The 12,014-nt window shown below is 41.5% G+C and overlaps 1 protein-coding gene across 2 annotated transcripts in view; it reads right to left on the reverse strand.

The window, feature by feature from the left end:
- Positions 1-295: 295 nt before the first annotated feature.
- LOC310854762 (chromodomain Y-like protein 2) overlaps positions 296-12,014 on the reverse strand; it is a 46,084-nt gene continuing 34,365 nt past the window's right edge. For both annotated transcript variants that reach the window (XM_083759439.1, XM_083759440.1), the window contains exons 4-7: positions 8,152-8,324; positions 7,025-7,235; positions 4,992-5,135; positions 296-3,967 (exon numbers count right to left, since the gene is read on the reverse strand). In XM_083759439.1, coding sequence (XP_083615565.1) covers positions 3,809-3,967; positions 4,992-5,135; positions 7,025-7,235; positions 8,152-8,324 — 687 coding nt within the window. In that variant the 3' untranslated portion in view covers positions 296-3,808. The remainder of the gene's footprint in view (positions 3,968-4,991; positions 5,136-7,024; positions 7,236-8,151; positions 8,325-12,014) is intronic.

Below are 12,014 nucleotides of genomic sequence, written 5' to 3' on the forward strand. Positions count from 1 at the left end.
ACTTTGGGACGGTACCCCCCCCCCCACCTCAAATGACGTCACATTAGGCTCTACAGAGCCAAACCAACTTTTATTCGGCTCTAAAATAGGAGTATGAATCGCGCCAAAGCGTGCTCTCGCGTACATGTAAAGGATACATGTGCACTATTTTAACGTGATACATAAGATGTCATGGAAATAAATAGTATCAGTGAAAAACAAAGAAGACCCCAATGGTGCCATAATGAAACATGCACTGTAAAGCAGACATTTCAGTTCATTACATTACATTTCTTCAAATCATTACTCCCAAATAACAAACGAACCCCTTTTGGTGTTTTAAGCATTATTGTGACGGGGGTCGGCAGCCAATTACATATAATTTTTTGGGGTCCTTGACATGAAATAGTTTGAGAACACAAAACATAGAAACAGATTTTTCAAGAAAACTGAGGATTTAGAAGACATTTGTAGAATCGTCCTCAGGTCGCCACACCAAGCACTTTAACTATAAGGTTATTGTTTTAGAAATCGTTGGACGGCAGAGTCCACACCACAAATATGACGACAGTGGTGAAACAGTGCTTGGTGTATGGACAGCCCTTAAAGCCAGACAGAGCAACTACAAGTTAAATTAATTATATGTACTGTAAAAATGTGCATTTTCATTTAAATTATTAAAAAATAAATTACAAATAATAAAATGTTCACCAGGGTACCATGTCCAGGTGCACTAGTGTGCACTCCAATCAGGCTTTGTGATTGCTACTATTGCCACACTGGGGCCATGGGACTATAAAACAGTGGTTTTCAACCCTTTTCATATCATGGTCCATTATTTATTTGGCATTTGCGGCACGGACCACCATTTGATGACATTTAGCCTCTCAGACCCAGAACTGAAGAATATTTAGTTAGGGTTGGATAATTGATAGATAGATATTGATGTGGTGCCATTAGGAAAGATAACAGGCAAACAATCAAAATAACAATTATCTACATTCTCTAATTGTGTAGACTTAAGTAAATTAAGTACTGCAGATGTTTAACAATAATGTAACTCTTGAGAGCGTAAAAAGGAACCAAAATTAGACTCGTATGGGTCCATTTGGTTTCAGTTTACGCTCTCAAGAGTTAAAGATCTATAAGGGTCCATTTGGTTACCAACTGTCCATTTAGCTGGGGTACCACCTGGAAGCCCCTCAAAGACATCTGGTGGTTTGAAAACCACTGGACTAAAACGACACACATCGGCCCAACAGCCAAACAGTTATACTTTGTCGTACTGTATCACGTGCTGAAAATCTCCGATCTACAAGCTTACAAGCTATTTCAGCTTCTCAGACAGTATCACTTCACGGCAGTCCCACATTCACTGTTCTAGTACTGACTCACTACGACTTAACTAAATATAAATTAACGCTATTCTGAAACACATCTAGTTTAATGAAGCCAAGGAGAGAAATAATAATCACATAAGTAATATGAACTAATAAAGCATATTAAATTCAAGCATGGCTCTTAGTTTTTTGGTAATTTGTTGTAACAGTGATGATGCTCAACCATTACATTTCATCACTGCACCACACAGAAGAAAAACACAACTATGATTCCAAATAACATATTTGATCTTAGTATCATATAGGCTTGATTATAAGCGATGGTGTTGAACCACATTTCTATCAGTTGCTCCTGTGCTCTTTGAGTGGACAACAGGTAGCTCTGTGTTTCTCTCTCTCTCTCCATGGCAAAACATGTCTAAAAAATATTTTATGCATTAAAAACAATAACCCAATGACAATAACTTAGTGTTGAAACAAAGTGTTTTGTTGTTCTACAATTACATTATATTTTTTGTGAGAATGCACAGAAGAGAATTAATCACCTGGAAAGATATTAAAAAGACAACTGGGTTTAAACATTTTGATACAAGTACATGACTGAACTGCCATCATGCCCCATGCATGACATTAATGTATTAATAATGGACACTCCTGGGGTGGGTGACCCAGTATTGAGGAGAGCCTCTTCAATACTCTGCAAGAAAGGAAAGGTTATGGCACCGCAGACCCACAAACTATTCTCAAATAAATACAAAAATAAACTGTGCAACATTTGTAACATTACTTACAATGCCAATACAAAACATACCCTGAAATATAAAGTATTCTGACAGGCAACACTTATCTACAGTATATTACATGCATCATTTATGCAGTAAATCAACCTACATAATCTGTACTGTATGTGTGCGACTCCAAAAATGACAATTGCCTGAATTATACAAAACCATTTTCACAGAACTATATTTTTTGGTAAACCAAAATATATCCTGACATAAAATATAAGTTGAAGTATTTCCTGAAACTATTCATCACACGTGGATAATGTCATTAAATGTCTGCTTCAGCTGCATGGACTACTATACTGCAACTCCACAATTTACATGACAGACAATTAGTGCAGTGATAAAAATGATTATTCAGGACATAACTAGAAAGAACAAAAGTGAATGACTGCAAGATAATATCCAGAAGACCCTTTGACATTTCCAAACGGCAATCACAAACTTCACACAACAACACAACATTACACTGCCAACTCGGGGCAAGATTACTCCATTATGCACTAGTAGTCCTACCATTGTTGCTGCACACAGATATACACTACAGTAGTACAGTGTATCACATACTGTATGCAGTCACAACACAACCAATGTTGCTCCATTGGGGAAATGGCTAATTGTATATTAATTTACACAAAGATTACTGCTACTGGTGCACCTCCTGTATTCTTCCTTCCCACGTTTAATTCCTGTGCATTTTGATGAGAGGACTGTATACACTATACAACATGTCACGTTCTAGAGATCGTATCGTATTGCTGCAGCAGGTTAAGTTAAGCTTACAGTAAGGAAAGGACAAAAGCACAAGACAAATTCATGGATGGATTTTGGATGAAAAATAATGGTAAATAAATAAAACAAATGCATGGTTTTATGTAGGACAGTTTTGTTAATATCAGAGTATCCATCTTAATTTGCCATATTGTGGATGGTCAACGATCTTACATGAATGACTTCATGGTGCTTTATTCTAGACAATGTACGTATAGCTTCATTCTGTCCAACAAGGGATGGAATGTGCAATAAGGAGAGAGAAACAGTCTTCTACTCTGTCCTCATACAAACTTTGGTTATCTCTATGCTTCACTCAAAACATTAAAGCTCAAAACTGTAGCAGACAAAAGAGCCTATGTTTATGCTCAATGCACACCACTATACCTTTTAAATCACATTTTAAATAAATATATATATATTATTATTATTACCACATACTGTCCCATCAAACACATACATTAGTGATTCCATCAACACAAATTATCCTGCACGCACGCACACGAGCGCATTCACACACACGCACGCACAAACAGAGTACCTTCCTGAAGAAACTCCATCAATTTTGTAATTTCATGACCAATGCAGATTTGGCTCTTCTCTCTCCATTTATAGAATGGAGATATAGAATGGACTCTTGGCCACTTGGCCAGACATGAATCAAACAGAGAGGATGCTGTTTAAAAGGCGATGATGATAATGGATCTTATATTGTTGCTAGAGATGTTAGCAAACAGCTAAAGCCTAGAGTGCCCTCTGCTGGTTAAAAAAAAAGAAATAATGAAAAGAAAAGAAAAAGAAAACATGCCTTTTCTCTTGCAGTTGAAGGCCTCATCACCATGATTGTTCCTCTCTGGCTAACTGTAGACCAACATGGTCTGCGATGCTGATGATGATCCAATGGATGGTGTAGGTTTCCAGGTAGAAGTGTGTTCATTTCTCGTAAGCCTTGTTGTGCAGGTAACTGAAAAGGGCCTCCAGTCCTTTGGTTGAGCACCACAGCTGTTTGAGCATGTGGCACTCCTTCTCGTTCACCTCCTCCAGCACGGACATCACAATGCTCCGCACCAGACATTTGGATTCTTCTAGGACCTACGACGTGGAGGGGGCAGAGAGAGATAGGTGTGGTATGTTAATGGTGTGTGATTGATTGATTGAAAATGTTATTAACAGATTGCAGAATGGGTACAGTTAAAGGAAGGTGCAGGTCAATACAAAAACTAGCCGGACACTCAGCCTGAATTTTCATTTAGTTTTCACTCGCCAGAACATATTGTTTTTAATGCTAGCGATTCATGGCTGGAGCCAGGCAATACAAAAACTGCTAAAACCAGAAAAAACACCAAGACTTGTTTACATCAGGGTCCTCCATTTTCAATTCATCAAAACCTTTAAAGATGTACAAATATACACATCTACACAAAAACATAATAATGCACGGTTAAAATACAGGGAAAACGTGTACAGTATAGAATTTTCTTTTAGAGCGGTTTTGAAGGAGGCTAGGGATCCACATTTCTTAATGGCTGTTAGGGCGTTCCACATTTTAGTGGCAAAGGAGCGAAGTGAATTTAATCCCTTGTTTGAGCCGAATCTGAATGTGGTTTGTTCTACTCCGTCTGGTGTTGTGATTGTGGACTTTGTTGACATTAAGGAAGTATTACATGGGTATCGTAGTGGTGTAGCGAATCTCGTAGACCAGACGTTTGCCCGCATGACCCAAATTAGTGTAGTGTAGTGAGCTTGTAGATCGCTATTTTCACTTCTTCTTAAACATTTGTTCTTTTTCTTTATTTTATAAAAACAAATGGAGTGAAAAAAAAGAAGATATATGTTAATTTGTTTTGAATTCATGAACATTTCTAGCTTTTTGGGGTTTTCTTTTTTATGTGTTGAAATAATAATATTAAAAAAAAATATTAAATAAAATAATAAAGGGACCCGTAAAATGTGTCCATGACCCACAAATGGGTCATGTAATGTCCAAGCCCTATGCTTGAGTCGAAACATTGTCCGTTGAGTTAATAAAATATAGTTATTATCGCCGTTGTCCTATAAAAAGTGTTTGTGAACCAGAGCTCTAGTCTAGGTTATGTATGTAGATATCAATGCTTACCACTGCACTGCACAACGCCATTTCTTTTACCCGTAGCATCACTTCCTGGTTGAAGGTGGTTGGCCAGAACACCTGTGACACCAGACCTCGGCTGCAGGCTTCCTGGGCGGTGAGCTTCCGCCCACAGAACAGCATCTCGTTGGCCTGGGGTTTACACAGGGATGTGTGAGAGTTGTTATAAAAACCATGAAACAGAACAGCATCTCGTTGGCCTGGGGTTTACACAGGGATGTGGGAGAGTTGTTATAAAAACCATGAAACAGAACAGCATCTCGTTGGCCTGGGGTTTACACAGGGATGTGGGAGAGTTGTTATAAAAACCATGAAACAGAACAGCATCTCGTTGGCCTGGGGTTTACACAGGGATGTGGGAGAGTTGTTATAAAAACCATGAAACAGAACAGCATCTCATTGGCCTGGGGTTTACACAGGGATGTGGGAGAGTTGTTATAAAAACAAAGAAAGACATGAAACACATTCCTATGTTGTCTCAAAATTCACAGTCCTGTCTTGACTCTGACCGATGTCAGAATTTTTAGTCCATACCAGAGACAAAGAGTTCTTATACAGTAATGCATGTCAAGGGTCCGTTTTCTTTTGCAAATGTTCTAATGAATTTGAAGACCTGGTCATGACACCTACAGTATAATGTCATGCCCAAAATAGAGCACCGAAGTCTGACGTCAAGATCGGTAGAGGGCACGGTTCATGTACTTTTTATTTGCACTGTAATCACCATAGCGGGATTGTAGATCGCTTCATATAAGAACTGTGTTTGAAAAGTAAACATGTCATCCCGGCCGTTTCACTCATATGGATATGAAGAATCACTGACTGAGAGAAAACGCTATTGTTACCGCTACTAAATTAGTTAAAATTTCTCTAGAAACAGACTATCATATATGAGTGACTGACTGTCGCAAACGATTCGGGGAGGTGTCTCTGTATCGTTTGCGACAGTCAGTCACTCATATATGATAGTCTGAACAGAGACACCTCCCTGACAATAACGCAGAGACAGCTTGTTTATTTGTGGGCCGCTTATATGAAACGATTTTAAGATGAGCCCATGTTATTCTCCATAGAGAAATTACTTACTTCCGTGAACCAGGGGATGAGCGAGTGACGTCAGGACTTCAGCCCTCTATAGGGAAGCCAGGTTAAAAACCAGCACACATATCGGCTGCATAAGTGCTGATGCCGTGTTGTGCATTTGTATATCAAAAGTCCATAAAAAATAAAATTGTAATTACTTCCTTAAAACAAAAACGTACTGTGTGATGACGTGTAGAGCTACACATCAATAAAAGCCAATAAAAATGAAGCTCACCCGTTTGATTCCCATTGCTGCATCGTCCTCCAAACACAGGTGCTTTTGATTAAAGAACTACTCCGTTTTACTCTCATCGCCCAAATTAACCATTTCACCACGTCTTTAAATATGGAATGCCGTGATCCCCCCCCCCCCCACCCACATGAACATCAGGTACAAAAACAAAACAAAAAAGTGTACAGAAAGTGTTAAAATTATGTGTACAACAGTTCTGGTTTCCAGGTGGGTGGTGAAGGGTGATGATCCTCCTGAAGCTGTGAACCCACAGCTGTTGTTGAGGGGCGCTATCCCCTCCTATATACAGGTTTAATGTTTGTTTAGTCGCTAACACAAACATTAAATGCCATTAACAATAAAGAGAGTTTGATGTTTGTTTTGTCTGTGTTTGTTTTACATCACCATTACATCACCTAATCATAGCAACATGAGTTAGACTTTAATATATTAGCGCCCCTCAATTCCTCAATGTGATTTTTGTATGATGAAGGGGGAGGGGATGATATTGTGATGTCATTATATCACTGTCATTTCGACTGGGCCTTTTGACTCAAAAGCCTTCAGCTTTTTTTTAAATACACAGGGAAGACATATTTCAATATTCTAACCACACCTGGGGGTCTATTAGACAAATGTTAACTCCATAGACACATACAAAACAGAAAAAGGTACAAAAATCACTTTATTAATGCCAGCCACTCACCAGTGCTACTCCCAGGATCTGTGGAAAGGTGTAAGAGGAACAGCCAGACGGTGTGAGGCGGAGGGCAGCACATGGGGTTTGGAACCAGGCCCGTTCGCTGGCCCACACCACGTCACACAGGGGCAGGATGGAGGCTCCGAGGCCCAGAGCCGGTCCGTTAATAGCCACCACGATGGGCTTCTTAAAGTGGATGAATGCCAACACAAAGTCCCTGGACGACAAGTCACACAGCGTCACGTCAGCACAGACCAGAGGTGGAAAAAGGTACTCAATTGTTTTAAAGTCTTAAAGTAAAAGTGTCAATACTGCGACGCCAATGTATAACTATACTGTATAACTATACAAGTAAAAGTCTGGAATTAAAATGTACTTTGAGTAAAACTACAAAAGTATTGGCATCAAAATGTACCTTCTTCTTCTGAAAATAGCCAATCTACAAGTTCACAATGCGTCGATTTTCTTTGCTGCGTTGTGATGAACTGAAGAGCAAATGGAATCGCGCACACGGCACAAGCCGCACAATTGCTGGCAGGCTGGCACAAATAACTTCTTTGACTATACAATTATATAAACACAATGGACACAAGGAAGTGGCAGGCATTCACTTCAGCTGATTATAGGAAAATTACAAAGAGATGCAATATGAATATTGGAGAGATGAGGCAGCCTGATGCCATTGAAGCGTGCGGTGGCCGCTCTTTACCAAACTAATTTGGTACGGCTTACGGGTGCTTTTAAATGCCACTATCGCTTTCCCAAATGTATGTGACCAAAATAGCAATTTAGGGGAAAGCGTGCCAACACGCCCATGACTACACCTCTAGGTGCAAATACCGGTGTCGGCCAAAACGATAGCGGGTGATACTGGACGAAAATACCATTAAGGGACAGAGAATGCTCCTATATTCGTATTTTCCGGGCAGCGGCTGAATTGCGGGCTGCGCTGCGGGTAAAGTCGGAGACAACATTGGAGCCCTATGCGTCTAGTTACAGCACCCTGCCTTTTGTTTGACTCTGCTCATTCAGATCTCACACATACATGACAAAGTTGCTCTGGATAAGAGAGTCTGCACTAAATTATAGCTGTAATTGTCGCGTGTTTCGCACATGGGGCTCTCTAATCTTACCGTACGGCGTCTGCGATGCGGCTGCTCTCTTTCCTGCGATCAGTAGACAGACGTCCTATCAGGTAGGACGGTTCCAGGCCACTGCAGAACACAGTCCCCACGGCACTGAGCAACAACACTTTACTGTCATCGGCAGCGGCGTTATCCAGGGCCCGACACACCTCCTTCATTACCTACAGGAAGAAGGGAACGTTATCCAGGGCCCGACACACCTCCTTCATTACTACAGGAAGAAGGGAACGTTATCCAGGGCCCGACACACCTCCTTCATTAACTACAGGAAGAAGGGAACGTTATCCAGGGCCCGACACACCTCCTTCATTAACTACAGGAAGAAGGGAATGTTATCCAGGGCCCGACACACCTCCTTCATTAACTACAGGAAGAAGGGAACGTTATCCAGGGCCCGACACACCTCCTTCATTACTACAGGAAGAAGGGAACGTTATCTAGGGCCCAACACACCTCCTTCATTACTACAGGAAGAAGGGAACGTTATCCAGGGCCCAACACACCTCCTTCATTAACTACAGGAAGAAGGGAACGTTATCCAGGGCCCAACACACCTCCTTCATTACCTACAGGAAGAAGGGAACGTTATCCAGGGCCCAACACACCTCCTTCATTACTACAGGAAGAAGGGAACGTTATCCAGGGCCCGACACACCTCCTTCATTACTACAGGAAGAAGGGAACGTTATCCAGGGCCCAACACACCTCCTTCATTAACTACAGGAAGAAGGGAACGTTATCAAGGGCCCGACACACCTCCTTCATTAACTACAGGAAGAAGGGAACGTTATCAAGGGCCCGACACACCTCCTTCATTAACTACAGGAAGAAGGGAACGTTATCAAGGGCCCGACACACCTCCTTCATTACTACAGGAAGAAGGGAACGTTATCCAGGGCCCGACACACCTCCTTCATTAACTACAGGAAGAAGGGAAAATTATTCCTTTAGCTATAGGAAAATAGCAGATCTACAAGCTCATAGCGCGCCCGCGCTACGAGCTTGTAGGTCTACTATTTTAGAAAAATCGACTGACATAGAAACATAGACATTTTTAGAATCTGATCTCAGGTCAAAATGGGCTAACACACGGTACAAGTTAAACGCCTTAACCATATATTTATAGCATGGCATAGCAAGGATATATGACACGTTCTTGTACTTTTTGCACCATAATGATATGACAAACTGCAGTACACAACAAATAGCCCCAGGATCACCTCGTTATTATCCATGCCGAGGGAGAGAGAGAAGCACACAAGATACAGATAATCACCTTTAAGGCCTCACTATGTTGAATTATGTCCACAGCCTACACACCTGAGAAATAATGGTAAACACCCGGAATGTCTTAGTGTTAGTCTAGTTTTAGTCGACTAAATATCATAGGACTAAATCTACAGTTGATTTAGTTGAAACAGTTGCCTGTTTTTACACTTTGCTGAAAATAGCCGAGATACAAGCTCACTCACAACGCGTCGCGTAGATCTGCTATTTTCAGCATGCAAACAAGTGTAAAATGATTTACACGGTCTCTTGTCTTCTAGTCCCTTCCTATACATTTTAGTCTAGTTTTTATTTGTTGACGAAAATGTCAGTATATTTAGTCTTAGTTTTAGTCATCATAGCTTATAGTTTTCATTTCGTTTTTGTCAGTGGAAAAAGGTAGTCGACGAACATTTTAGTTTCAGTTGATGCCGATCGTCTAATTAAACCTTTTTTAAATATATTTTTAAATCGTAAAATATGGCTAATAAGTTTAGGGATAAGGGGTAAGACTCTCTCAGTCTCCCAAACTCATTGTGGTCTATAGCAGGCGTTCTCAACCCGTGGGTCGCGACCCCTCGGGGGGTCGCCAATTTATTTTCGGTGGGTCGTGAGACATGGCCAAAGCATTTCCGGGGGTCCACAGCCAAAAACGTTGAATAGCCAGATCACCCTTCCACAACCTCCGCCTATATAGAGTCTGGAACTACACCTCTACCAAAGGAATGTCGGCTGAAATAAATCAGGAGACAACTACAAAACTCTCTGCCTCCTTTTTCGGAGACACTCGCCATCACAACTGGCCCAAGTTACAACTGTCAAAGCCAACACGAGCAAGCTGGATCCAGGCACTGTCATTGAGAAGGCTGTTAAAGCAGACCTACAGTAGGTGTGCTGTGAACAACATGTGGGACCACAGGCACAGCATCCATCCGAACACTGCAGATTCTGTCACTTCGTAAATATCCTTAGCAAAAGGGACATTGGGCCTGATTCTTCAACGTGTTTCCGCTGATATATTGCCGTGACGCTGGCGGAAAGGCATTTACGTGGATTTCCCACATTAATTTGGAATTCATGGAAATGGCCGTGAACTTGACGCTGACTTTGGTTGGTCGGAAATTCCGCTAAATCCTCCGGGACCTCTTTAGGTGGCGGAGAAATTTGCGGAAGCATACACTTGCGTATAGATTTATTCAGAAGGCTTTAGTCTTCATGCTGAATCAATAAATTGTTCCCAAATCTCAGATAAAATATGTAGGCATGTGTCCCCAACATATTGGTCGATCAGCACATAAAAAAATGATAGCCTATATATATATATATATATATATAAAAGCCGAGTGCACTTGTATGCCTAAATGCATGCATTAGGATATTTCTATCATGCGCGATTGCTGCTCACTCGGCAGCCTTCTACTCGAAGTGCAACGGTTGTGAGCTTGTAGATCGGCTCTCGCGGACTTGCGCTGCATGTTAAAAAACAAACTCACAATTATAATAAGAACATAGGCTTATCTGCATTCTGCACTGTACGAATCCAACATTGTTTAGTGTAGGCCTAGTAATGCCTGCAGTAGGCGGCAGGCCTATTGAAATTGTTTTGTTACGGAGCTCCTTGAGTCAGTTGACTGTCGGTCGGTGTGTGTGTGTGTGTGTGTGGGGGGGGGGGGGGGGGCAGACAGCAGCGTGCTGCCGATCCGATTCACATTGGAAAATGAATAGGGCTATATAGCCCTATATAAAAAATAGAAGACCACATTTATAGCCTAATGAATGGCATCAGCGTGTTTGAAAGCCAGCTCTCTCTCTCTCTAGCTCTCTCTCAAAAGACGACTTTTGCATTGACATATATCCGATATTTTAAATATCGGATATGTTTTACCTCTGCAAAGGTGTGAGTGAGCACCCGCCAATAAATTATAATTATATTGCTTCAGCGGAGCACGCACCCGTTGTAAGCTTGGAAATCTTTTTATTTCCTTTGATGGATTGATGTCAGTTTGTACATATATAGTAGCCTACAGTGGTAATATACAATGGTGCAGTCTGCGGCTGCAAAGCCTTTTTTCTTTTTTTGACAGACGGATCTCAAACTGCTGTCTGCTGAGTCATGGTTGAAGCCTTTTATGGTACGATATGGGGCGTGGATCAATGCAAATGAGGTTGTCGGGTGCTTTTCCGATCACTTTGCACCAGCTGAATTCAGTATGACATACACCTGCGATACGCCAGCGCACCTGTGTTACACACCACTCTCTGAATAACACGTCATCTCAACGTAGCTTGATCGGACGGATAAATACGATATCTGTTTCCGCCACCGTTACACTCTGGCGCATTTCGTTTTTGAAGAATCAGGCCCATTGTGCGGGAGGAATCCACAGCTGCTGAAGCTGTACAGTGCATGGGTAGCCTGAAGCCTCGGTACCCAGGCTTTCATTTTCGTTCACATTCGGCTCAAAAATGAAAGCCTGGGGAAACGAGACACATTTCCTGGTCTAGGAGTGGGAGTGAACTACAGTGCAGAGGAGCGTCGCTCCAGATTCATCAGTGACATCAGTGTTTTCTGCTGTTTTCTACCA

This window comes from Protomyctophum parallelum, assembly GCF_964188405.1.
Source record: "Protomyctophum parallelum genome assembly, chromosome: 2".
Lineage (NCBI taxonomy): Eukaryota > Metazoa > Chordata > Actinopteri > Myctophiformes > Myctophidae > Protomyctophum > Protomyctophum parallelum.